This window comes from Megalops cyprinoides, chromosome 12 (genome assembly GCF_013368585.1).
Source record: "Megalops cyprinoides isolate fMegCyp1 chromosome 12, fMegCyp1.pri, whole genome shotgun sequence".
NCBI classification, from domain to species: domain Eukaryota; kingdom Metazoa; phylum Chordata; class Actinopteri; order Elopiformes; family Megalopidae; genus Megalops; species Megalops cyprinoides.
The window spans coordinates 13884844-13912321 of NC_050594.1; the positions used below are offsets into that span (position 1 = coordinate 13884844).

At 45.0% G+C, this 27478-nt stretch overlaps 2 protein-coding genes across 7 annotated transcripts; one reads left to right on the top strand and one right to left on the bottom strand.

Moving 5' to 3' along the window:
* Positions 1 to 267: 267 nt before the first annotated feature.
* Positions 268 to 21015, bottom strand: kdm1a (lysine (K)-specific demethylase 1a). Of its 3 annotated transcripts, none has more exons than XM_036542869.1 (22): positions 20953 to 21015; positions 20180 to 20231; positions 19030 to 19341; positions 18165 to 18330; positions 17426 to 17559; positions 16476 to 16554; positions 16038 to 16130; positions 15370 to 15476; positions 14957 to 15038; positions 14020 to 14114; positions 13153 to 13170; positions 11846 to 11988; positions 10290 to 10380; positions 10029 to 10163; positions 6726 to 6799; positions 6250 to 6361; positions 5622 to 5754; positions 5067 to 5254; positions 3027 to 3141; positions 2488 to 2615; positions 2069 to 2215; positions 268 to 1468 (listed from the first exon to the last, which is right to left on the bottom strand). In XM_036542869.1, the coding sequence occupies exons 2-22, from the start codon at positions 20222 to 20224 to the stop codon at positions 1283 to 1285; spliced, it is 2583 nt and encodes an 860-aa protein (XP_036398762.1). In that variant the 5' UTR covers positions 20225 to 20231; positions 20953 to 21015; the 3' UTR covers positions 268 to 1282. The 3 variants fall into 3 exon arrangements, with proteins under 3 accessions (XP_036398762.1, XP_036398761.1, XP_036398763.1); XM_036542868.1 differs by having other exon boundaries at positions 18165 to 18333; XM_036542870.1 differs by lacking the exon at positions 20180 to 20231 and having other exon boundaries at positions 18165 to 18333.
* Positions 21016 to 21403: 388 nt separating this feature from the next.
* tmem30b (transmembrane protein 30B) lies at positions 21404 to 27407 on the top strand. 4 transcript variants are annotated; one of them, XM_036542996.1, is made up of 9 exons: positions 21404 to 21461; positions 21563 to 21622; positions 23237 to 23443; positions 23571 to 23675; positions 23802 to 23909; positions 24081 to 24171; positions 24333 to 24476; positions 25525 to 25731; positions 26605 to 27407. In XM_036542996.1, the coding sequence occupies exons 3-9, from the start codon at positions 23255 to 23257 to the stop codon at positions 26784 to 26786; spliced, it is 1026 nt and encodes a 341-aa protein (XP_036398889.1). In that variant the 5' UTR covers positions 21404 to 21461; positions 21563 to 21622; positions 23237 to 23254; the 3' UTR covers positions 26787 to 27407. The 4 variants fall into 4 exon arrangements, with proteins under 4 accessions (XP_036398889.1, XP_036398891.1, XP_036398890.1 ...); XM_036542998.1 differs by having other exon boundaries at positions 23240 to 23443; XM_036542997.1 differs by having other exon boundaries at positions 21457 to 21482.
* Positions 27408 to 27478: the final 71 nt, after the last annotated feature.

Below are 27478 nucleotides of genomic sequence, written 5' to 3' on the forward strand. Positions count from 1 at the left end.
CATTCAGTTACATCATTTTATTCTTACTGATTCTTTAAGTATGCTCCCCTCTCAGAGTCTGTGCGTTTACCCCCAGTCTGATTCGTGATGACTGTGCCACTGTCACGGTGCGTGAGTCTGTCTGTTTCCTGTGAGCCTGAGCACCGGAGCATGTTTTCACTCCTGAAGAGGCATGCGAACACAAGTCTCAGGCAGGAACTGCTTTTCAACCACAGAAAGTTCACAAAAACAAACAAAAAGGAAACAACAAACCTTGGGAGTGTTTTATTTTTTTTATACCCAAAATTTCACAAATATAAAAAAAAATGTATGCAATGACAGCAACAAAAACGTTTAGCACTTCGAGGCCCTACTGGTAATAAAGGATAACAAAACATTTTTTAATTTTTTGTACTTTAAATGTATATCCCCCTCACACATTCAGAAATCAGACTATTGTTTCTTATTCTAAGCAATATTCAAGTGTTAGGCAGATAATGCCAACAGGGGGCGCTGGACTTCTATATGACCTATATATTAAGATTCTACAGGTAACCAAAATATTAAAGGGTTTACAGCCTACACCCAAAAACATCTCATCTGCATCAGAAAGTAATAAAAACACACATCAATGGAAAAAATGTGTCAAGAGCAATGTACATAGAGAACTGCCTCCAACCCCATCCCACTTTAAAACAGCTACCCTGACGAATGAGATGGCCTGATGCAACTCCTTTCTCCCATCCTTTCTTAATGCTAGCATGAGTGTGGCGTAGGCAGGGCCACCCTCCTCTAGGCTGTGTAGACTTGCAGACATCCGCTGGTGCTGGATGCTTGGATCTACAGTTGGTCTTGTGTAATGTCTTCCCAGACCCTTTCCACAGAGGTGAGTCTTCCCTTTCTGACAAATGGGATGTGTTATGAAGGTCTGATCTGAAATGGTGTGACAGCAGGCTAGGAGGGCCAGTGGGTCCCCCAGGAGAGAGCCTTCTTAGTTTGCCCCACCCAGCCTCAGGCAGTCAGCTAACTCTCACCCAACACGACAATGAGCTAAACCACCAGAGCAAGTCATGGCATACAGGAAGGTGACAGCAAAATAAAAAAGAGACTACAAATAAAAAAAATACAAATCCTTAAGCATTTTAAGACACGTGACACATGGTGGCTCAGTCTTTGAAGATGAGGTGCGCCAGCATTGCAATAACATGAAGCCGAGACGGCCACGTTGGATGGCTGGAGACACGCACGCATGCTTTAATGGGGTCAGTCCTGGTTGCCACGGTGAGGGCTGTGGGCGGGGCATCTAGAGGCTGGGGGAGGGCTGAGGGTTGACGGTGGGCGTGGCCTGTCTGGGAAGGGTGTACATGGCCCCCAGGAACTGGTCGGCGATGCGTCCCGCCTCCCTCAAGCCGCTGAGCAATGCTCCGTGCACCGTGGCCGGGTAGTTCCGGATAGTGTGCTCGCCGGCGAAGAACAGGCGGGGGACGGGCTGAGGGAAACCAGAACAGCAAGAATCACACACACACAAACACCACAGCGCTGCCCCCACTCCCACAGCAAAATGATCAAAACCAAGCTGGCAACCATTAACTCCACTGGCAGTGGTAAGGTGCACGGCTTGTCACCAGAAAATTCCAAGGTACTTGTATATGTCACTTATTTTTCAGTAAAATATATAGCTGTAAAGATAGATGATGTGGAGGGTCACTCACTACATTACATTCCTTTAGTAGACTTAATCAGAGGTACTTAAGTTAATGTCGAGCTGTAAAAATGGATAAAATGTAAATTCTGAGGCAATACAGGTTAAGTACCTCGCCCAGGGCTACAACAGCGGTGACTCAGCGAGGAGCTGACCAAGAATGCCCTGTGCTGCAGCTGGTAATTCTTTGTAAACTTTATTTCAACTTTGTATGTGATGTGGGCACAATTCAGCTGGAGCAGGCCTGGATTTAAGACTGGTCTGACTCTGTGCAATAGCAGTCGAGATGCATCATTGGCTTAGAGGCAAAGCATTAGCAAAGGTTCAAAGGGGAAGCAGGCCCTCTGATGGTACCTATGTACCCACTGCCTTTCCCCCCGCTCTCACCTGAGAGGCCCCCGGTATAGCTGGGCCTGGTGTGATTGGCTGGGCCATCAGGTCATAGTCGTTGCCGGAGGAACCCGCTGCCACGTAAGAGTATGAGCCACGAGCCCATGGGTCAGCCCGCCAACGCGTTACCACGGTTTCCTTGGGCTGCGGAGATCAAAGAAACAGGCAGGTTTACTGTTCAAGTGCTGTCAGAAAACTAAGACAATTTATCTCCTGCCATCAGTATGACATTTAAATAAAACTGAAATACACATTTTCTAATGACATCAGTTGCCCCAAGAGGCTACGTTTTAAGATGAGAAATCTTGGGAAAATATTATGTGGTCATGTACTGTGTGCAATGAATTATCTTGAATTCCTCAGCGGTGAAGTCAGAGACATCCCGTACACACATGTACACACATGCACGTACACACCTGGGGCACAGCGCTGCTACCAAAGATGCCCTTGAGAATGGCGAGACATCGGCCCACAATGACATCATCGCTGATGTTCTCCATGATGCCGGCTGCCTCCCCCGCCATCAGGGCCAACAGGATGGGAGCTGAGGGGAGAGTGACACAGACACTGAGTGTGTGCATGAACGCCAGGCTGCATCCCCTAACCTTACACTGGACACAGTGCCTTTCCCCACTGCTGTTACTCATCTGAGAATTAAACCCACAAACAACCCCCCTCACAACTCATGGGTTCAAAAAGTAAAGCATTCCAGATCTAACAACGTAGCCAGCTTCATGCATTTACAACAATTGAATAAGTGATTTTAACAATTTGTTTTCAATTTAGCCGTTTCAGTTGCTGTATCAGTAATTCACATCAACATTTGTTTCCTTCTTCTTGATGCATTTCAGTTGTGTATGACGCGTTAATGTGACGTGCAATTACAACACATGCAGAGAGTGAGGAACTGGGGACAATCATGTGCCATCACAGCTGACTGGCCAATTTCATTTACCCTTGTAAAGGTTCCAGAAGAGAAAGAGTTCCCCTCGGCTGGCAGTAGTGCTGCCCACGTGGCCGAACAGGTTAACGCTGGGGTCCCAGAACACACGGTCGAAACACAGCACCACCTAGTGACAGGGAGGGCGCACATCATCATATAAAGCAACACGGAGAATTATGTACAACACTTTTGTCACAGACACACAGTTACAGCTCTTCACAAAGCAACAGGCTCTTGTGGTTTGGGGCAATTCTGAGGAGAAACTGGTAGAGAAGACAATATTCTCACGAGGGGTCATCATCCTGTCCTCCTTCACAATGTTCATGAATGAAACAGGGGATGAGCAAGCCACAGTGAGTCTTGTGGAGGATTGGTGGGGCTCTAGACTGTGGGGTCATTAAATGTCATTTGGGGTGGGACACTAGTCTACCACTGCATCCATGAGAAAGTGAATTTGCAGCTCAAGCAACACAGCTGTGCAGAGAGGGCTACGGTATCCCTGTAATATGTAAGAATACATTAATGTTTTGTGTGGAACACATAAAAAAATGCAAATACTATAAAATATTTTGATACAATTTCTAATTTTGTGTTTTTAAACTGCGATAAAAACATTGAATAACCTTTTGAATTAAAAGGTTATCCTTGCCACAGCATTTTTTCTCCTGGAGTCCATGCGCAGTGCCCTTTTGTCACATTGGATAGAGCTGTCTGCAGAAATGACTGGTGAGACGTGTGAACAGGTTAAGTAATGAGGGAGGCGCCCTCTGCTGTCTGACACACAGCATGACGCCCTGGGTTGCATAATACTGCAGTATTTTTCTGCTGCAGACAAATTAGGGAATTGAGTCTCTGCAGAGGATGATGCAGAGTACAGAGAGAGAGAGAGGATAAGGGAGCATGTAAGAGATGGAGAGAGAGAAAGAGAGAAACAGAGAGAGAGAGGGAGAAAGAGAGAGCGAGAAAGAGAGAGGGAGAGGGGAGAGAGAGAGACCAGAGAAGAGAGTCCCCTCAGCCAGCTGGTGCTGAAGCTAACTGAAGCAAGCAACAGCGTTATTGGTCAGCGTCAGAACAGTACTGCAAATACAATTCCAATTACAATAAGGCAAACTATAAACCACATTAAAAACACTCCAATCTGAACCATTGAAATAAAAACACTACAGAATGCTAGAGTGCTTTCCGACCCAAAACGGAAAATACACACTGGCAGAATACCTGGTAGCTGTCAAACAGAAAGCAGGTCCTGACCAAACACAGTCTGTTATCACAGCCTGACCATAGAAAAAGGCTGACACTGGCAAACAGGGCTAGCCTACAAGGACAGACTCTGAGGTCACTGCAGTACAGGACTGGTTGAGACAGACTTTCTTCACTGTGAGAAATACTGCCAAATAAGAGACTTATACTTTACTAAATTTAGCATTTCCCTCTCTCAATTTATACAGATGACTAGTCCAGGGAAGATGTCAGTCATGCTGGGGTAAGGCCCACAGGCCCACAGGAAGCCCAAAGCCACAGCCTGACACACCACCAGTGAGCGCTCTGTACCTGAGGAGGACCAATCAAAACTGCCCTGTTCCTTTTCTGGAGAGTTAACTGTTTGTTTTGTTTTAGCAGCATGAATGTATGGAGTGATGTTTGTCACTCCAATGAAGCTCAGTGGACAGAACTGAACTGGAGATAGAGAAACAGAGAAACAGTGAGAGAGAGAGAGAGAGAGAGAGAGAGAGAGAGAGAGAGAGAGAGAGAGAGAGAGAAATGGCTCTCTCCTTTCATTCTCTTGCCTTTTCAGTTTCATATTTTAATTAAGCTGCTGGGTCCCTCGGCCAATCCATCTCCTGGGCTTCCCACCTACAGAGTCTCACACATATAATGCTGGCCACATGACCAGTGACTCCACCCCCTTTCTACACATCACACCCTACGATGTCCTGTTAAACAGCTAATCAGAGTCACTGTAACCTACGAAAGACATTCCAAGCATGGAGTCTCAGCCAGGAGAGATAGGTTAGGATGGGGGTGAATGTTCGGTTAGACATGGGGGTGTACCTTGTTGAGGTTGCCAAAGCCCATCCTCTGGATAGCGGAGGTCTTCCATTCGGGAAGGGGGGGCACGAACTGTACAGCGGGCGGCTGCTGCTTCATGACGCCCAGAGGGAGTGTACACAGCACTGCGTCACACTTATAGATGAACGTCTGTGTGGTGGAGCGGGTGTTCACAGCGATGACCTCACAACCTGTGGAAACACAAGCAGGCCTGTTACACGCTTCCACAGACATGCACATGAGGCACATGACACACACACACGCACAAAAGCAGACAGCCACACAAATATCCAGACAGCCACACAAAAAGTGCTCTGCAATAACTGTCATGCTGCTAATGACTCCCATTCCAATCCACCTCAGTCCCAAATACAATTCCTTCCCTGGCACTTCTGCCTCAGGAAGGCTCCAAAGCCTGTGATTAGTACTGGGCTTTTAATTTGTGATAGTTGGGCTAAATCTGGTTGAAATGAAGCCAGCGATTTTTGCGCTGGTGCAGGCCTCAGAGCCTCGAGTCGTTGGCAGGCCCCGTCCGACCCGGTTCCCCCTCGGACTCACCGGAGGCGGTGTACCGGACCTGCCGCACGGCCGTGTTCAGCTTGATGTCCAAGCCCTCGGCCAGCGCCACGGGCACGCACGAGTACCCATTCCGCACAGTCAGGTGACTTCCTGTGAACTCGAAGTCATCGTCCTGCAGAGGGACAGAAACGCAGACGCAGGAACAGGGTGAGTGAGTGAGAAAGCTCAGGACACCTGCACGGCAGCCATCGCAGTGTATCCGGGGGTAATCTCCCCTTGCTTCTCTGACCTAGCACTGCGTCGGGTGACAGGACAGTGCGCTGTTGCAAAGTCAGAGAGGGGATACAGTTTCCCCCTCATTGGACCACACCAGCTCCCTGTAACTGAAACCAACCGCTACTGGCGTCACAAGGCTGTGTGTTTGTTATTGTGTACTTTCTGATGTCATGGCTATTTTCGGTCATTCAGTGAAACCACCGGGGTGGGGGAGGGCCAAGGAGACTGATAGAGTTGGGGGGGATGCCTGAGGCAGTGGTTTAAAGAGTTGAGACAGACTGCATCTTAGGCGCCGACTCTGAATTAGGTTCAAGAGGTAAAAAGTGTGTTTTGAAACAGGATGACACTGATCTTGAGGGCCGTTTCCTCTCAGAGTGGACAGCAGTCATACCTGGTCCCAGTGCTTCAGAGAGAGGGTTGAGAGCGGCGTGGCATTGGCGAACTCCAGGTTGGCAAAGTGCCAGTCCAGGATCTGCCGGTCCCTTGACGACAGGTACACATCACTGCTCCAAGGAGGAATGAACAGAGGGGGAAGAGAAAGAGGGATCAGTGCACCTTCTTTACCTTTAATCCAAAACCTTGTCTCATTAGGACTGCTTCACAACATGGGGCAAAAAACTGTCATAATAATAATAATAATAATAATAATCATCATCGTCATCATCATCATCAGTGATAACATTTGAAGCCCTGTTCAGGGATGTGGTCGTCATGCTTTGTCAAGTATTTCTGATTCAACATCAAAGGAAAGACAGCAGGAGAAGACTTGGCAGGGGCTTGGGTAGGGTGAGGGTCAGACCGGGCTAAGGGTTAGGGCAGGTAGGAGGGTGGGGTGGGTGGATGATTGGGGTGTGGTTCTGGGCCTACCTGGGTGGGTTAGCCTCCAACTCTTGCAGTTTCTCCTCCAGCTTTACCTGAGTCTCAGCCAGCTCGTCGTACTCCTGCAACAGAGGTCGACAGGTCAGAGCCAGGGCACTCCACCAATCGGACAGCTTTAATAGGCACCTTTAGACAGTGATGCTGTCCATATATGGACAGTATAACTCAGGAGCAGAAAATATATGGAAAAAAGAAGAGGGAGGAAAGGCTCTAAGAAGTTCTTCAGAAAAATGTGTGATCAGACATGCTTTGACTAGTGAGCAACATAATGGGTTAATAGATGCCAGTGAATTTACCTTGGCTGATGAAATGGACAATGTTTGAAATCACACGGAAGCTGATGAAGCAGCCAGCACAACAAATGCCATTTCCACTGAGGAAATATACTATCCAGCTAATCGGCCAGATTTACTTGACAAAAAGACAACAGAACTTTCAGCAGAGAGAAAGTAACTGACAGTGACCGGGTCTTTCCAAAAAATAATCAACACTTTTCAGAAAGCTTGTACATGTGGAGTGTGCCAAACGGTGAGAGGGCTGAGAAAACTTGGCTGGTGCACTCGAAGAAAGCTGACACAGGCTTTTGTTTCTGCAGCAAATTGCACGGCTCGGAAACAGCATGTAAATCAGGGAAAGAAGGTAATGAGTGGAGGCATTTCAAAGACAGATCGCGATTGCATAAACTGTCCAGCAAGCATATTCACAACACAACAAAAAAGACAGAGCTAAGGCATAGGGTCTCTGCAGTGAAGACAACGGATGAGTAGATACAGAGAGAAATAAGGAGAAGTACTGGCAAGAAGTACTGATGGCTATTCTAGCAGCTGTACAGCATCTATCTGCAAAAACTCAGCATTTTGTGGAATATACTCATGGCTTTATGAATATAACAACAGAAACTTGGAGGAATTAATCAAAATGCTAGCCAAATCCCTTCCAAGGATGCAGGACCCTGTCTGTCGCAGCAAGAGCCAGAAATTCATGACCATTGTCTTGGACCAAAATGAGATGAATTTCCACAATGGTGTCACCTGCGTATGAAAGCATAATGGAAAATGCAAAAATGGCAAAAAGTTAAAAACGAGACCTAGTCCCTACTCAAACAGGAAGCTGATAATTTTACATTTCTGTGTGCACCTATCATTCAGTGCAGCTGCTTGTTGCGTGTTGCCAATATGAGCACACCCCAATCAAGCAACAAGCAGGTTTTGGAATCAAATGCATTCAAGGGTTTGACCTGCCCTGGAAATGCATGGACCCAGGATTTACCGCTGCCAAAAACATGGCTACAGAAACCAGAGCTGAAGTGCACTGTGAACCTAAATCCACAGTCCATGCACACCGCCACGCCAGGAGCCGAGCAACCAGTTACTTTCTGGTCATTGTGGAGCCGTTTCATTACAAAGCAGCGCAGGCTACTGGAGCCTGAGTTGGCGGACGGGATTTCCAGCATGACGGGACCTCACTCCTGAAAGAACAGATCTTTCTTCCAGTTTCTCAAAATACTTTCCCAAACACAGCATCAGCTTACAAGGCTTTGCTGACGGTTCAAGTCACAACGGCTTCAGGGCTGCAGAGCTTTTCTAAGCTGAAACAGGGAACTAACCAAGGGCAATCATGTCTCAAGATCAGCGGGGTGGACTGGCTATTCTGTCAGCAGAAAAAGCAGCAGCATCTTTATTGGAATAGAACACTACCATACACAGCTTGCTGCATGTCTAGGACAGTGGATTTCTGAATGCAGACGGCACAATTCTAACCATGAAGTTTAAGTCATTTCAATTACTTAAACTTCACTGTGAGATGTATGAGCTACAGCAGCTCTATTCCCATTATATGGCTGAGGTCAACAGTGTTTATCAACCGAAAGCTTCATCTCTGGCCCTGCTCCCCTCCAGCAAAAGCCCTGGCTCTAGGAACAGATGTGCTTGTAAAACAAACTGTGTGTGTGTGTGTGTGTGTGTGTGTGTGTGTGTGTGTGTGTGTGTGTGTGTGTGTGTGTGTGTGTGTGTGTGTGTGTGTGTGTGTGTATGCAGGGGTGATTACGGACACTGCCACAAAGTCAAAAAGGCCTGACTCAGAGGCTAATGCCTCCGCTTACCTGCGGCAGATGAACAGTTTACCCGCAGGGCCCAGACGCTTAATCACAGAAACCTCCAAAAGCACGGCTGAGCTTCTCTGACCTCTCTCAGTCCAGCTGTGTGTGTGTGTGTGTGCGTGCACTCGCGTGTGTATGTGTGTGTGTTTGTCCCATTCCCATGGAGACCGCCTGAGTCACGCCTTGAAGTGGGTTTTCAAAGGTAAAGCAGACCAAAGACAACTCCTGACAACAGCTGTGTTCACAATCCCCAAATAATCAAGAAACAGCCCTCAGACAGAGCAGGGTGGTTGCCCCTTCCAGTGGTATGCATATTTGGACAGATAAATGAGGGGAAATAAGGCATTTGGGCATATAGCTGAAAATCTCCAGGAACAGGTTTTCTCCAGAGCGCCATCGCTTGCCTATGAAAAAACACCTCAAGAATACCAAAAATACCTCATTTGAACCGAAAAATGCTGGAGTGACTGATTACAAGATAGTTCCTGCATGTTCATTTTATTGTTTTCAATTACTGTTAACTACTTGACTGCATGTAATTGGGCTGAATTGAGCCTCGAGGCCAGGACCTCGAGATTACTTGACTAAACACATCCAACGTGTTGTTCGATTTACAACTTACTTAACAGCTCTGAGTAGGGAAAAATGGCTTAGCTAAATGAGGACCAGGTTTGTTTTCAGAAAAACAATGACACACAAGCAGTAATAGCAAATGAGCTGAAATTGCAGGTAAATAAGAATGCTAACATCTCACTGCAGCTTGGATACACTGGAGCAAAATAAAAACACCGCAGGTCAGAGAAAGGGTCAGGCAATCATTCTGTTCTGCAGTTAGTCCTAGCTCAGAATACATGACATTCATTTTGCAGACGCTCTTACGTCAAAAGATTTAAATGTCTTACATTTTTGCATGTTATCTATTTTAGAGCTGGATATTTTACTGAGGTAATTCAGGTTAAGTACCTCGCCCACAGGTATATCAGCAATGTCTCATGTAGGAATCGAGCTGGCAGCCTTTGGCCTACTCCTTACCGCACTGCCGGCTTGGCCACTGAGCCTTTCATGAATGTTTGTAGAGCTGCTATTCAGTTTCCATCTTGGTCTACCTTCCTGTTCTCTCCTCTCCAGCTCTTTCCCACATGACTCCACTTCCTCTCTGCACCACCCCCCAACCCAAAGAGATGCACACTCACCTTGCAGAGAGCAGTCAGGTCGCGGTGCTTGCTCTTGACCAGGAACTCTGCAGTGATGTCCCTGGGCGGCTTCACCTCGCAGGCCTCCTTGTACTGCTGGTGGAGCTCCTTCACCCTCTCCTTTGTGGCTACCATCTGGGGACAGGAGGGGATGAGACGGGGAGGTCTCAGTGGTGACATCATCACAGAGATCACACACACACACACACACACACACACACACACACACACACTTTTATGTGCAATGACACAGAGCTCTACCTTGTTGAGCAGCTCCTTCAGCTCTTCCTGCGTTTTCACAATCTTCTTCCAGTGTTCAATCTGCTCATCCTTTACATGTTTCTCCTGCAGTCTGAAGAGAAGAGAAGACAGAAGTCACATGAGAACACTACACTTCCCAGAGTGCTACAGGGCACACTGCATATTGAGCAGCCTACATTTCCCAGGGTGTCCCAGAATAAACAGTTGACAAAGCATAATACACTTCCCAGTCTGCCACTGACCACACAACAGACCACTGGGCTAACCACACTTAAAACCTCTCATCAGCACAAGTCAGTGTTTCTGAGTTGTGAGGAAGCGTTAAACATGACATTGATATCTAGAGCCTTTCAAAAGTGGGATTCTACAGTTTGCTGACATTCTCAATGTCAACAGCGTTTTCAAGTGAAGGCACCATCACTCGAGGTAAGTATGAATTGATGTGACATGCAGTGATGAAGAGTTTTTGTGACATCACTTGTGCAAATAGCCCACAGGACTCTGCTTTACATTCCATGCAGCTCTCTGGAAACAGGTGAGTGCACTACACTTCACAGAGGCCTGCTGGGGTTCTGAACTCCTGCACTTGATAAAACATGATTAACATTATCTTCTTAAGTCAGTAAGGTACCTGAATGGGTGATCTTTACTTTTCCCCCTGTGATCAGTTACAAAATATTTGACAAATGCAATTCTGACACCCTTTAAGTCTGAGGGTATGATTTAACTATCCTTAAAATCACTGCTAAAAGAGTTCCTATGCATAGACTTGAGGACTCTATGTGAACCGTTATCAAACTGCTCGTAGATGTGTGCATAACTTTTCATTACAAATGTGCCCAATTGTGAATTATGTCATGCCTACGCCCATGGTGCAGTCATGCAACTTTGTCATTCTGTAAAATTTGAAGGTCCACCAGCAAATTCCAAAAAAAAAAACTTCTAGGAATGTAAGGTGGGAATAACGGGGTCCAAATTTCATTTAAAGTTTTAAGTTTTGACTGTCTTGGCAGTGCCGTTACAACAGTGAGCAAAACTACTGCTTGGCAGAAAACTCCACTTGCTGTTATTTTAACTTCATTAAAATCAGAGCCAGATGCTTTAAGACACTGAACAGAAATAGTATGATCTGTAGTTGGACACAAGGATAAGCAGAAATCACACACAAGATAAAACGTAACTTGAAACTGAATGCAATTAGTTTTTTCTGGGCTCGCTGGAGGAAACTTTTTGTTAAACCCTGTGTGTGAGTGACAATGCCACCAAAGATATTCTATACACTGACCAGATATTCAGCTCTGTGTTGCATTCAGGCCCCTGTGCTTCCTCACTCAGACAGCTCCAATAAGTAGCTAGAGGTTCTGGGGCTCGTTTCTTTGCTATGCTAGATTTGGATGCTCTGTTTTTGACCATGGTGATTCAAGATAAGTCAGTATATCAGAGCAATTTGATGCATAGAGCTGAGCGAACACTGTATCTGTGTTGCTACTTCGTGACATGGATCCTCCTGTTTGATAAATACGCTGGAACGTAATGTCACAATGAATCCCACTCACTGAATGACCACCTCCAGGGCCTGTCCCAGCGAGACAGGCTTATTGTTGAGGAAGTTGAAGTCCAGCTGGTGGCTGAGGTAGGAAGTGGCCTCCAGCAAGCGGTTAAACTCCTGCTCCACCATCTCGTCCTTCTCCTTGGGCACCTGAGGTGGAAATTTTGGAAAAGCATGCATCATATCCCCATACGTTTTCTTGGTCTCTGCCCTGACCATTGTCCTGGTTTATTTCTCCCTACTCCCTCTCTTTTCTGCACTCTCCATACCCCTCAAACTACATTTCGGTCCTTCTCACCTCTTTCTAAAACCCTACTCAGTGTACAAATCTAACCCCTTAAAAAGGAAAGGGAGAGTTTTTTTTGACATCATCACTTGGAAGGGGTGACACACTAATGAGACTATCAAGGTGTTTTAAACAGCATTCTGCAAGTCATGCGGCTCCATGATATTTTTTTTTACTCTGCAGTGAAATCAGGCCGAAACAGCTCCATCTTTCAAAAGCAGCCTGACAAAGCAAGACATAGGCATCACCACTGCTTTCAAAAGGCCTTTGAAGATGACAAAATCGTAAAAGGAGGGCAAATAAACACTCAGTCTCTTCTATTTTTAAGCACTGAACTCTCACAAAGCTCCCAACAAACAAGCTGTGGAACTGCACCAGTGACTTCCTAATGAAGGCAGCTCTGCTGAGCACTGCTGTACAGACAGCTGCCATTTGCGAACAATGACACTACACCAGACAGAGAGAAGGCAGCTTAAATGTACTCAAACTATGAATACGCGGAACTGGCATATGAATAATTGATGACAAGAGCAACAATAGCCTATTATACCTATTTATACATTTCATTTATAATTTCGTTCCCTTCCTTTTCCTTCTGAAGATGGCAAATATTCACCATCAAACCCATCTCAATCCAACTTCAAACTTAGCAATGAAAACGAGCCATCTTCCAGAATAAGAATGCTGTAAGCACAGAGAACACCAATATCTCATAATAGAAAGTAACAGAAGGTGCAATAAACACAGGAGGAAAGAAAACCAACATAACTCAACACTATCAGACTGCTGGGATTACACCGTTCTGTTCAACGCGTTTCCTTGCACCTTCTGTACGAGCACAATCACCTTGCGGCTACACAAACCTCTGGCAGTAACTCCTGCGGTAATAAGAAGTGCTGCACTTTAGGTTTTTCGTTTGCTCTCCAATCCAAATTTATGTGTGCCCTTCATTCTGAGCAACCTGTGGTGCACCAGCACGGCCGGCGTATGATCGAGAACGAGAATATAATTAATACAGAGATACTTACACTAGTGCATCGCTCGCCCTGCGCCACAAGGAGAGAGAGCCCAATGGGGGAGATGTAACAAGAGGAGGGAGAAGAAGGGGAAAAAAACACATTAGGTATGCAGGAAACTAAAACAAAATGTCCACCAGGTTTATATACAAATAAAAGTGATTGGACACTTTGGCTTTAAGGACCGCAGGAAATGGGCTGCAGTGTGTGGCTGTGTGTAATTGAGAGGAAAAAATAAACTCAAACATCCCTCCGCTGCATGGCCATAGGGGTCGGGAGAGGACTCTCGTAACACTGTTTACTGCGGCTTTAATAACATTACACTCGGGCCTGGTTCCACTCCGGGAAATAAAGTTGGTGTTAATGACACGCTTGGGTGAGCGGCTAACTCAGTCCACCCTCCACTCTCCGAACAATGACACTGACGAGGGGGAGGAGGCAGAGAACGCCCTCTCAGCCAGGCCTGCCTCAAACAACGGTACGCTAACATTCCAATAGCATAGGTATACGGGAAGGCTGAGTCACTCTGGCTACGTGAAAAGTCCATACTATATAAAATAAGAGGGGTTTCACCCCAGTGTGGTGTGTGTGCTGAGCTATAGAACGTGACAGCGAGGTAAGATTGCCGGTTCTGATCCTCTACGCTACAGAGTGATTTTAGACTCATAAGGTTTGAGAAATGCATGAACAGTGTGCTACTTTTACTTCTGTGCTAAGCTAACACTTTCACCGGGGGCAGTGATGCTTTCATCATTTCACTGTGGATTTTATACTGTCGTCAGGTTCTGAATGTGTGACATTTACATATATACAATGTGATGAATTTATGTTGTTCTGGAAAACAGTAAAGGCAGCCCGGTCCCCCTGTGGTGTACTCACAGCCTGGCCGTTGGCCTCGTACAGTGGGCATTTCTGCTTGATCTTGGCCAGCTCCATGTTCACCTGCTTGCTCACCACCGCCATGGGGTTCCCACCTGATGGAGGAAAGGCAGCCATGACTGATCTCAGACCTGCGCCAGGGTTCACTCGCGTTCCTGCAGATCATCCTCCAGCAGCCACGAACAAGGCCGCTGTAGACTGTGTCATCACCCTATGGCACACTGCCACTGACACAACACTGAACAACTCATACACACTGCATACACATCAACAACTCATGACTAAGCATTTATTTTGTTTTTCTCCTGTTTAGTCTCACTTTTCTGTTTTTTAAACTGCATTTTATCATTATTACATATATTATTATTATTATTCCCTCTGGAAACAGTGGACTGTAAGGTACTCTGTGACAACATGACCGTGAGAAGCGCTGTAGCAAGTCACAGCATGGTGAAGGCCAGCAGTGCCCCTGCTGGGGTCCAGAGCTCTGCTCCTCTACGGCCGCTTGCAGCCTTGCACACAGATCCATCCACAGTCTAAAAAAAATCTGAACCTCATGGGGCCTTGAGACAATGAGCTGAAGACTGAGGTTCTGCGTTTGAGTAATGAAATATAAGCTTCCATTCAAAACCGGTTTAAAGAGCTTAAAGGAAAAGTGAGATTATGTTTCTCTGCTTTCCTCGATAGACCTTAAAATCCCTGACGCATACTGAGTTGGCAATAAAAATTCAGGATTCCGCTCCGGGCAGAGGAAATTTACTGGAAGCGCAGTGCCACCTGCTGGAGCTTAGAGGCACTACTGTGCCACAAGAGTGAAACTCAATTTCTGTAGCTCTATTTCTGTGAGTGTGTCTGCATCCGTGTTAAGCGAGTGTGTGCAGAATGAGTGTGTGTGTATGTCAATGTGGAGTGTATGTTTGCTTGCTGCGTTCCTCACCCAGTCCAGTCACCACCATGGCCCCCAGATCAGCTACGTAATTCCCCTTACGGAAAGTGGCTACTCTGCCTCCCACACGGTCCTGAGAGAGAGAGAAAAGGATACCAGTGAGACACACTCTCAAAGAGTCTCTGCATCACCTACACAAACTCTCTCCCATTTTAGATCATCCAGAAATAATCTTTCCGTTTATGCCAGTCCAGGGCACCCACTCACACAAAAACTTATAAAATGAACAAATAATAAATACCACTGCTTGCGTAAGTGTGATAGTTGTAATGCAATCAGAAAACAGAGTCAATTCTTCATGGACATACTGGTAACCAACACTTCTCTGGCGCTGACTCTGGCTTTGCTCACTGTCTGCAGGGACCAGCCCCCTGCTCTGGGATGGAGCAGACTGTGCTACTCACCCTGGCCTCCAGCACTGTCACATCCATCCCAAAACTCTGCAGCTGGCGGGCCGCTGCCAGCCCGGACACGCCCCCACCAATGACGATCACCTTCCCCGTCTTCTTGGCTGTGACATCACCAAGCGACCAGAGAGAGGAAGAGAGGAAGAGAGGGAGGGAGGGAGGGGGAGAGAGAGAGCGAGAGAAAAACAGGGGATCAGACATTTTACTTAAGTCACCCTGGTTCAGTGGATACAGTGTGGTCTGACATCTTTATACAGCAGATCCAGGATCAGTTTACCCACCCATAAATCTGAGCCTAACCGTTTTGTGGAGAAGGTGGATGCTGATCAACAAGGATCAACACTTTCAGGACCTATCCAACTCCTTGGGTGGGGCAGTGATGAGTAATGAATTCAATATTAAACTTAAAGTGCATTTCATAAACTCAGTGGCATTTTTTCACATTTCTTCTAATAATTACATTAAGGTTGACGTGGATTATTTTCTGTAACCAAAACTTTTTTGCTTTCTGTCTTTCAATCGCATCACAGGTGAAGACATTCACCCTTGTAATAAATGACGATGGAATAAATATACACAGATATTATATCATGCATGCAAATCCCAGACACAGTGTACTGTTGGTCTCCAGGTGCAGGTGCAGGATTAGAGGTGACTGTACGCACTGGGTAGAGGCTTGACTCGCTTGTAGACGCCAAAGTTGATGAGCCCATGCCTCTCCAGGTAGCTGTGTATCCTATGGACCAGCACTGCATCACCTGAGAGAAAAGCAACCAGTCAGACAAATGGAACTGGAGCAGACAAATATAACACACTGGAAAGATGCTAGGTGCTGCTCAAGAGGCCAGTTAATGACTGTAAAATACACCTCCTTCCCCTCACATTGCATTTTAAGATGGGTTCCAGCCTAAGTAATATAGTTTCATCCGATTCACTGACTGGGTACCTTGGGTATATGCAGCTAAATACACCGCAGGGGTTAATCTACTTTTATTTCCTAATCTTATTATGTTCATTACTTAACTGGCTGTACTGGGAATACAACTGCTAAAATAAAATAAAGATTAAAATAAACGAGCATTTAAATGTCCACGCATACTCACTGTTGTAAGGAGCTTCCAGCTGCTGTGCCGTGGCCTCGAATGTTAGCTGGATTTTGGGATTGTCCAGCCAAAGCTGGAGCTGTAACATGGAGGAAAGTCTGTATCAGTCACAGGACCCTCCATCCAATCTATGTCACAGTCACATGATTCTCTATCCAGTCCACATCAATCACATAATACCACATCCAGGAAATGAGTAAAGGCAGTGGGTGGCAGTGTAGTAAAGCGGTCAGGGAGCAGGACTCGTAACCGAAAGGTTGCCAGTTCGATTCCCCGCTGGGCCACTGCTGCTGTACCCTTGGGCAAGGTACTTAACCCGGATTTGCCTCAGTAAATATCCAGCTGTATGAATGGATAACACTGTAAAAAACTGTAACCAAAGGAAGTCACTCTGGATAAGAGCGTCTGCTAAATGCCAATAATAATAATAATAATAATAATAATAATAATAATAAAGACTGCGAGCTCTTTGCTGTGGCAACTCATGCCTTCTTCCCCACATAAGTGAGGTAACAAAGCAACTCAACCAGCTTCACCATATGTTTCCTTGCACTTCCTCATTTCCAAACAAAACAACCCCACAGGAGGCACATAAGGCCTTCTGCTTAAATCCAGGGCTCCATGCAACCTTCTCAAATTTTACGTTCTCTAATGTGAAATTCTGCACCGCCCCCACTTTATGATTGTGTGTATGTGTGGGTACACACATAGCCTCACATATGCCGTGCTTACTTACATAGACAGCTATCAATTAACTGTGCCCCAACTACTTGTTAAAACATAATACTCAACTAATTCACTGCGTGCATTCTCAAGTTGGCCAAGAAAATGTCTGTGTGCGTGTATGTGTGTGTATTTGTGAGAATTTGTATGAGTGCTTGAGTGCATATGTGTGTGTGAGTATGTATGTGTTTAAGTATATGTGTCAGTATGTCTTCATATGTACTCACCGTGCGGTTACGGATGTATAGGAAGACCTTCTGTGTCTGTTGGGGGCCACTGATGATGTCAGGAAAGCAGGCCGCCTCCTGTGAGGTCATACGGTCGTGAGGCAGACGGCTCTGGAAGGCTGCTCCCTCCACACCTACATCCAGAGACACACCCTTGTGAGCACTACAGCCACACTGCCACATGGTCCACCACTATACGCAATCGAATGGAAGTCTAAGAGGACTGACATCCAGTATGGGTCATAGGTCTCTTTGTACCTTAACCTCATCAACACCCGTTTGATCTCTTACACACGATGATATTCATTAATTACAGCAACTAGTAAAATGATACCAAACACCATAAGGCCCCCCTGAAACTACACACACTGGGTGTAACTTGCAAGCATTTACAGTGACCTACTGAAAGAATTTATATTTTATATACTGTGTGTATATAACTTATCCAGAGTGACTTACACAGGTTACAGTTTTTTGATGTTATCCATACATACCAAAGCCAAAGTTTCAGTAGTCCTGACACCTGCAATTTAAATGCTTAAATAATATGTTTCCATGATAATTTCTCGCACTGTAACTTCACCAGGCCAATAATCCAACTAAGAGACAAAACAAGGTGACCAAAACTTTCCAACCACTGCAACAGTCGTCTTGGTTCTCAGTGCAAGAAAGCCCCGGCCTCGTCCGTTACCTTATCAATGCACTGTTGCAATCCCAAGTCCCGCAACAGGTAGCTCACCTGAGGGCTCCTCGGGCTCGCTATCGTTCTCCTCCTCCACAGGCGGGGCAGGGGGCGGGGGCACCTGCTTGCGCTCCTTCTCCGCCTTGGCGTTCCTCTCCTCCTCGGAGTAGTACTCGTCCTCGGAGAGGTTGGCCAGGCTCTCATCCATCTCGCGGTACTCCACCTGCAGCAAGAAGCACATTAAACGCTTCATTAAAACCACACCCTGGGTCAGCAGCCCTGCCAGCATCCCCTGGACCACATTCTCTGCTCTTCCCCTAAATCATAACACTGTTAAATTCAACTGGATTTTTTAGCATGACGAGTGCATACTCCAGTTGGCACAGCACTGTGCTAAATCATGGAATAATCATTAATATTAATATTCAGTTTAATTATCAAATTAATACTGAGGTGCCATAAGTCCCATGAGGTGAGGGTTTTGCTAAAGGTTGGCAATAAAATATTTCAAGGCACACATGTGTGGCACATTGCATTTGTAGATGTAGTATGGACACAGTTAGGTATTCAAACAGCACGCCACATTTCAGTCTGACTAGCTCCCCGGCATAACTCCTGATTTGCGATTGTTTCAGGAAGGATAATGGGGGACCAGCCCTGGCCTATGGGTAACACGGAGAGGGTATTTCTGCATTTTGCTGATCTCTGTGATCACTATGCAGTCCAAGAGACAGTGTGAGAAGAAGTGTGATGGAATGGATACACTTTCAACTTGAATGGATACGCTTATGCTCTATTGTGTTGGAAATCGCTCTGTATAAGAGCGTCTGCTAAATGAATGTAATATAGTGTAATGTAATGGATAGAGCAGGGACCCGCTGTGAGCACTTCCTGCTGGGGCATAGGAGCTGTAGGTGTTTACTTTCGCTCTTTTGCGGCGGCTGGTCCGGCGGCCCTCGGCTGTGTCCTGGTCGACACCCCCGGTGCCTGGTGTGTGAGAGATGGGGGGCCCACCGGGCTCCCCGCTGGGCGACGCCCGCTCCTTCTTCTTGAGGGAGCGATCGGCGGGGGCCCCGCCCTCGGAGGAGCCAGGGGTGGAGCTGGGGGCCCCCGTCTGAGCTGCCGCCGGGGTCTCGCTGGCCCGCTCAGTCCCGGCCCCAGGGGCGGACGACGAGGACGAACCCGGGTCCGACTTCTTACTGGACAGCATTATGGAGGAAGACAGGGGCCTCTCCTGGGGACAGGGAGGTGGGATGGGGGTGGTCAGGCAAGAGAGACATATATTCAAGAAACTCAAAATGCAAAAATGTGCAAGGAGAGAGATTTTTTAGAATTACACTCAGAAAATGTTCAGGTCAATGTTAATGTTTTACACTTGAGAGATAATGAAAGACGTATTTAGCAAGTTCATCAACAGCTCAATAATGGATGGATATTACATAGTTTGAACCAATGCCGTTCAACTAAATATATGTCAGCATCACATAAACTCAAAGAAACAAAAACTCAATTATGAGCTTGGTGTTATTCAGTGCTGCGTTCCGCCGTTCGTTCATTCAAAGCACAGCATGCATAATCAACCATGCGACCTGACGTTATCACAAAAGAACTGCCCATTTTATATTCAAAGGCTTACGAGCACGGCATCTGTTCCTGGCTGAAACCGTTTCCTTGACGAGATCATTCCAAATGGTAATACCCGAAATATACTCTAAAGTAACTCTTCTCCTGGGGTACAACAGTTTTCAACACGCCCAAACATCTGCATGTTTTACTCAGTCTTTCATATTAACGTTCTTTGTTAAGTTTCGAATTTCTTCCGTATCAACGAAATGAATATGTGAAGTAAACTTTCTAATATTAAAATTCCCAATCTTAGATTTAATTAGTCCACACTGCAAGTTAGCTAGTCAAAGCGAGCGTATTTTCTGGTCGAATTATTCAGTAATAGTGTAAGATGCACCTGTTTCCAGCATACTTAAAACAAACACAAAGATGCGATGTGCGATGTCTTTGTTTCATATGTGGAAAAAAATGATGACACAAGTATGATAACTGCACAGTATAACAACCTTTTCTGGTTTTACCCATTTCTCCGAGCACCTGGTTATATCCATTCAATCACTAAGAAATAAAGACAGAATCAGAAGCACAGTCGTAAGCATTACAGTGAGACCAAGTGGTAGAGTCACAAACAATGGCGCTTTATTCATACATTAGCTTCAGATCCGTGGCTGGCCAGCAAGTCCAAAAACCACGAACACTTCTATGATGTACGTTGTGGTGTACATTTCACTTTTATCAAGTCAGCTTTGTACGATCCAACATTAGCACATGTAGCACGACAACAGTTAGCTACCTAATACAACGGAGGTGCCACATTGTAGCCGTTACTCTGTCGCTCTGCTTTCGTAGCTAACAAAAACATGTCTGACGATTGCTGCTAACCCAGACCCCGGCAGCAGAGAGCCAGCGAGCTGATTTTATAATCTAAGTGACTAATAAACTTAACTGTATGCTGAATTGTGAATATCGTATCTGTGTTTTTTTGTAAACGTGAGTATCTAATTACATGCTAATTTATAACTGATAACAGATATCAAAGGTTTAAAATTACACAACCTAGCTATCACTGCCATTGCGCATGCCAGTGAACAACTCGCTAGCTAGCTATAGGACCATTGAATAATGGCATGCTAGTTAGCTCGCTAACTCGCTACTGTAAACACTCACAACGTTGGCTAAATTACCATTGCTGGTTAATATGGTCAAGATGCATATCTGGACCAAAATATGAAGCAAACTGCGGATATAAAAAGACATTTCGGTAAGTGAAACCGCTTACCTACAGATCCCCGCAGTTATCAGCACAAAGGCAACCTTCCAGTCGATCCTCCCAAACGTAAAGTTCAACCCATCGATTGATCCTATTGGTTTATGTGGGGGCTGTCCTTAAAACTTTGGATACTATGATTGGTTACTATACTTGTCCATTAGTCGCAGAACGACTGTTCCTCGTTGTAGGCAAATGAGGATGCGCGTACACGTCTTACACGTTCACGATAGAAAAACGACTTCAATCAGTATGAAATTAGTTTTCATTGATGAAAATATGTGGCTAAATACTAAAATTTGTAGCAGCACGTCAACTGATCTGTGTATTCTAAACATGTGCTCCTTCATTTACAGTTGCAAGCACACTTTACATGGCAATAAAACCAATGAGATAAATAGCGGAGCTAACAGGTAAAACTAAATAAATGACAATGATTGAGGAGCTTCCAAACCTTGACGTCACCATCCAAACGCTAGCTTCAGGAAGTCGGGATGTGTCTCTCGAGAGATGTCCCACAGGTAAGGTAGCCGAGGGTGTAGGTGAGGTCCCTTGTCTTTTCTTTTTGCTTGGAAAAAAATTGATAGTTTGCTAAACGACATTTAACATGTTTTTATCATAGATCATAGATAGTCTGCTATTTCAGCTCTTCTGGAGTGCCTAGGGTGTTTCCCCAAACAAGGTAAGTTTGAGTTTACACTCAAAATCGTACGTTATCTTTTGCGTGGTGTGCTGTCTCAAGCAAGGCATATTTTCATGGGTTTAGTCAGTGAATTGGGAATGTAGATTTTTTAATGGACGACGGGGAAAATATGAGACAAGCCTTTACCCAGATGAACAAAGTTGCAGGTATCAATAACTTAAGGCAACTAAGGTCTATTGTGTGGTATCTGTCCAGGCATAAACTTTATGAGTTGCGCTGCTTATTATGCGGTAATCCTGCTGTTTCATGACCCCGATGCGACTTCGTTCGAAAGATTAAGACTTCAAACGCAAACATTGTAATAATTTCAACATTTTTGTGTTTGATTTATTTGTTTGTTTGTCTTTTTAGATAAAGCGAGCTTTTCGATCACGTGGGTGGAGTCATGTAGTTAGTTACTATAAGTTAGTAGTCACATGCATTTACAATAACGAGGAAAAGGAAAGAATTTATAGTAATTTTTGTGGTCTACCACAAAAACATGCCAAATTCTAAGATAAGTTTTCCCTAGACAATCAAGTTCAACTCTTATCTAATCCAAACAAAGCATTAGAACACGGCCATTGTGTACCTTTTCTTGAGACGGTAAAATGAGAAATTTTACTTATTTGCAAATCCTACAGAGTAGGCAAAAACTGTAGAAGAGTGGTTTTATGCGACCTGACGCCACAGTGTTGGTGTTAATGAGATCCAGTGAAGAGCGTCAATTAATGGCGGAAACTCTGAAACGCTAACCTTTGTTATGAACTCTAAACAATGACATAAGCGGAAGCGGTCTGGTTCTCTCCTGTGCTGCCCCGTCTTTCCTGATCCTATTTGTGTATTTAAATCTCCTGTTCTGACTGTCTGAGCTACCTGTCGTGATGGGTTATCACTGCAGTGTTATCATTATTATTATATCACTGGTAGAATACGTATGCACATGACTCACCTTGATAACAGAAAAGAAGAATATTATATCTATGCCAAAACTGAATGACTATAATAGTATGCTGTTTAAGACACACCAGGTGGCAATTGTGTCTAATTGTTAGTGGCAAATTTCTTTTTCATAAAGTTAAGAATAGTTTATTTTGTCTTTTTGACATTTACTACCATGTGTGCGTTTATGACAGTGTTTAAACTAAGGATAGTCCATCCTGACAGGCTATTTCTTTAATTATTTTATGGTGGTGGGTTATTTTGAGAAATTTTAACATGGGTAGTTCATTCTGAGAGCCTAGCTCATTTTTGTCAGATTAGTCTGGCAGTCTAAGCTACCAGAGTGAGGGAGAGAGCTCAGATTTTCAGAAGACCTCACTTCTATACTGTAGTGACAGGAAAACGCTATAGAGCATTCAGGAGGAGGGTTGAAACAGTGGACTGATGAGAGAACCCTTCACACTGTAAAAGGCTGCTATAAATTAAAGTTGTTGGTATTATTATTGTTATTATTATTAATATTAGAATGAACAGTAGTAATAGTAGCAATAGTAATGCTAGAAGTAATTGTACTTTTGGTGAGGAAAGTACTTTGTGTATTCAGGAAAAAAAAAATCACTTCTTGTTGTCACCTTCTTCCTATTGGTTGTCCTGGCTTGGTTGCTCACACAGCAGACTATTAGAAGAAGTATGATGAAGAAAAAGGAAGAGACGGCCAACAGGCCTGACAACACGGCCTTCACACAGCAGAGACTCCCTGCCTGGCAGCCCATGCTGTCCGCCGGCATCGTCATCCCAGGGTTTGTGCTCATTGGCATGGCCTTCATCGGCATCGGCGTCGCCCTCTTCATCACCTCCAGGAACATCCAGGTGTTGGAGGTGGGTTTGTTGTAGACGTGAGACCGCGTGACACCCAGTAACCGGAGAGGTGTCGGCGCGGCGCGGCGGAGCCCGTTAATTTTTCAGCGTGAAATGTTATAGCCGGTGCTGTGTCTCTCGCACTCAGAGGGATTACACGGGCGACGAGAGCAACTCCCCCTGCAACACCTGCACACACTCGAGCCCCGACTGCAACTGCGTGCTCAACTTCACGCTCAGCAAGCTGTTTGAGGTACAGGGCCGCGCGCTCTGACTCGGTCCCGTGCCCCCCCGTGGTCCACGACAAAGGGGGCCTTTGCGTTTCACACGTCGCATTGGTGTTGTGACCCACGGCTAAGTCGCCTTCTTCTGTTTGCAGGGCCCCGTGTTCTTTTACTATGGGTTGTCTAATTACTACCAGAATTACCGGCGGTATGGGGTTTCCAGGGATGACAGTCAGCTGAGTGGTGATGTGGCCTACTTTAAGGTGACTGGTGTCTCGTCCTCCCGTCCTCCCCCCATTAAGTCTTTGTAATTCTAGTCATTAAGTATGTCTCTCTGTTTTCTTTGTATATATGAAGATGAGGATATAGCTCTAGTTTTTTTCCCCTGTTTCTACACTTGTTAACGTCAGTGTTTGTTCTTTCTTTATGTGCAGAACCCTGATTCTAATTGCGCGCCATATCGAGTTGATTCCAAGAGCGTTCCGATCGTGCCATGTGGATCCATAGCCAACAGCATGTTTAATGGTATATCTCATAAAATATGGCTTACTGGGTTTCTCAAACAACATGGGGATTCCCAAGATTCAGAGCGGTTGTTATTAGCACAGTTCCATCAAGGATGTAGATAGTGGGTTTGGGTAGGCTTTTGGTTTTTACTTAATTTTTTTTCCCATTTCTCTGATAAGACACCTTCAGGCTCTACCATATCGTCAATGGAAAAGAGATGGAGGTGCCCTTTGATGGAAAAGGCATTGCTTGGTGGACGGACTACAATGTCAAATTCCGCAACCCCTCTCTTGTGAACGGGACTCTGAAAGCTGCCTTTGATGGTAACTGATCCTTCCCTTCCTACTGTGTGCTTATATTTCCTCATCAGCAGATTTTCTTTTGCATCCATAGATAAAAAATATGCAAAATGTTGTTTATCTTTAATCCAAAAAAAATGAGTGGTTACTCTTGGAGTACAGCAGGAAGAGACCCTGGATTTAGACTCATGTGTAAGGTTATTGTACAGAATATCAGGCCTAATGGTAGAAATGACAGTTTCTTCAAAATTGTTAGTGGTTAATTCCTATGGAATATTGAGGTGATGGAGTAACCCAGTGGGCCAGACTTTTTTTTTTTTTTTTTTCTCAGACAAATCACGTGTTAAACCGAACCTAACAACAAAAATGACCAAACCCACCAGATGTAAAACAATGACACACGTGCTGACATGCACATATGTGTTACGTATATTCAGCTTTGCAACTGACTTGTTTGTTGGAAACTAACGACTTGTTTTGATGTTTCCAGATTGAAGTAAAATGTTCCGACCATATAGTGCCCTTTCTCTGTCTCCCCTTGCTCAGAACTACTCAGTACATAAGAGGCAAAGAGATGTCAAACACAAAATGATGAGGGCAATTGGCAAATTATTGCTAAATTATGATTTATCAAGGTTGTGCTGCTTTTTTGAACATTTTCTCCTTACATTCCATTACATTTTTTGTAAATGTCCTTATGCATAGCTCACCATTAAAATGAATTCTCCAAGTGACCAGCACTGACTGTAGTTCTGGAGACATCTTTTGAGGTCACTCCTTTTTCTGTTCAGTTTGGTTTGTATTTTGTCATCAGTTAGCTTAGCACATGCTTTCTAAAGACCTTTCCTTGTGTTCTCAGTGTATACCCCATTTCTGTTGGACCTCTGGGTGACCTTTCTTACTTTAAAGGCACACTGAGGACTGACTAGCCTGGGATCTGAACCTTGGTCCTGCCACAACACATCACTGCTGCCCTTCTCACCTTCATAATCATGCTTGGATTCTTAGATGAGCTGATCCTGGTAATTATTTTACAGATTTATATGTATATAATAATCTCTTTTCCCCTCAGGCACTGTGAAGCCAATAAATTGGCCCAAGCCGGCCTACGAGTTAGACCCAACTGACAGTAGCAACAACGGGTTCCTAAACCAAGACTTCCTGGTGTGGATGAGGGCGGCTGCTCTGCCAGACTTCAGGAAACTCTACCGCCGAATTACTCAGGGGGACTACGCCGCAGGGCTGCCAGCTGGAAACTACTCTCTCAAAATCACCTACAGTATCCTTTACCCTGAGAGCAAGACCAGCCCTGCCAGTGGATTGGATTGTGTGTTGAGTTAGGATAAAGAACGTGTAGGGTTTTTTTTTTTTCTTCTTTAGAATGAGGTTTGTCACCACAAGAAATTGGGGCTATGCCCTGCTTCGATCATTCGAGAGCAAAAATATAAGCACACTGTTCCAATCTCTAATATTTTAAAGCACTTCCTGTGAAGAAAAAAAGGTTATCCTTTTAAGCAGCCACTGAATTGTGAATGTGTTCTGGAAGCGACCTGTAAAGTTCCACACCTGAGACAGACCGTGTATTGTGTAGTGTGGTGATACATGTGTTTATTGTTGGTCAGAGGACACTTGTTGGCAGGGTTCTCTTTACCGGCAGAAACAGCAGATGGAAATGTGTGCTTGGAGGTGGTCTAACTGGTTTAGCCAGTTAGGTGTGGTGCTGCATTGCAAGGAAAACAAAGGCATACAAGGCAAAACATGCAACAGAGAACAAAATCCTACATAAAGCTGATTTTCTGATATAGGTCATGTTTGTCCTAAATTCTTAAAAATAACATTGAATCAGCTTCAATTAATTTTTCTCTGCCAAATCTATATTGAGGTTATTCCTTTTCAGTTGTTTCCACATTTTGAAATGATCTCTGTGTACATGACTGCAGGTTTTCCATGGTCCTTTCATTTTTGTACCCAGATTTACTGGGTGTCCCATAATGGCCCCTTTATCTTTGTTATAAGATAGTTATTCCTTCTTTTCCGCTCCATTCTTTTCTGCTGCATTCCACTCGTGAGGCAGTGATTAGGCAATATTTCAGAGTGGATCAGTTGTTTTACAGCATCATTTTTTGGTCCTTAATCTAGCCCCTCCCCCCAGACTACCCGGTGCTCTCCTTCGGGGGACGGAAGAAGATTGTGCTGAGCAACGTCTCCTGGATGGGCGGGAAGAACCAGTTTCTGGGCATCGCCTACCTGGTGATCGGCTCGCTGTGCATCGTCATGTCCATGGTCATGCTGATCGTTTACGCCAAGTTCAAGTTTCCCGATGACGGCTCGTGATGAGGTCTAGCCTCCGGACAGTGAAGGTGGGGGGTTTATACAGGTCTTAATTCAGGAGGAGCTTTTCCCAGACTCTCTGATCAGGAGTAGAGGTCCTCATCAGCCTATAAAATTGATCAACACTGAAATGGTGTCTGGGCCATTCTGCTGTTGTGTAAGTTATGCATACTGTACACTGTACGCTTGTACCAATGTTTATGTTGGGCGTGGGTGGGGAGTGGGGGAGGAGCTACACATCTAATGTAATGAAATAAGGAATACAACCATTCCTCAATCAGGGTTACTCTGTATATGTAATTTAAAACAAGCACATTTATTTTCAAGCTTTAAGTTTGTTACTGTCAGTTGTACTTGAACCTGAGTGCAGGTTTTCACAGTGTGTGATTCAGGGAATGGCTGTCACTCTCCTCTTTGTGCTGCTAGGTCAGGGTTAGCAAGGAGTGTGTGTTTGCATTCGCTGATTTGCTTTGTAAAAGGTTTCTGCTTGGAAAGGGAATTTATACATTCATTGTGCCTTCTGTCAGTGGAAGTGACCTGAGGTGGGAGTGGGCTGGTCAAATGTTAATGTTAGCATTTGCTTCTGTAAGAGCAATTGTTCTACAGAATATAAAATGCAAAACACAAAGGTCCCAGGTCTTTAACTGTCAGTAAGCTAGGTCATAAATGTGTGCTTTGTTTGTGAAGAAGCCATA

Coding starts and splice junctions, on each gene's coding strand:
- kdm1a (XM_036542868.1), bottom strand. CDS start 20,224: ATGGATATAACCAGGTGCTCGGAGAAATGGGTAAAACCAGAAAAG. Junction 10,164..10,289: donor TGAAGGAGCTGCTCAACAAG/GTAGAGCTCTGT, acceptor TCCTGTCCCCAG/ATGGTAGCCACAAAGGAGAG. Junction 2,616..3,026: donor CTTCTGGAACCTTTACAAGG/GTAAATGAAATT, acceptor CTCTCCCCTCAG/CTCCCATCCTGTTGGCCCTG.
- tmem30b (XM_036542996.1), top strand. CDS start 23,255: ATGATGAAGAAAAAGGAAGAGACGGCCAACAGGCCTGACAACACGGCC. Junction 23,444..23,570: donor GGAACATCCAGGTGTTGGAG/GTGGGTTTGTTG, acceptor TCTCGCACTCAG/AGGGATTACACGGGCGACGA. Junction 24,477..25,524: donor TCTGAAAGCTGCCTTTGATG/GTAACTGATCCT, acceptor TTTTCCCCTCAG/GCACTGTGAAGCCAATAAAT.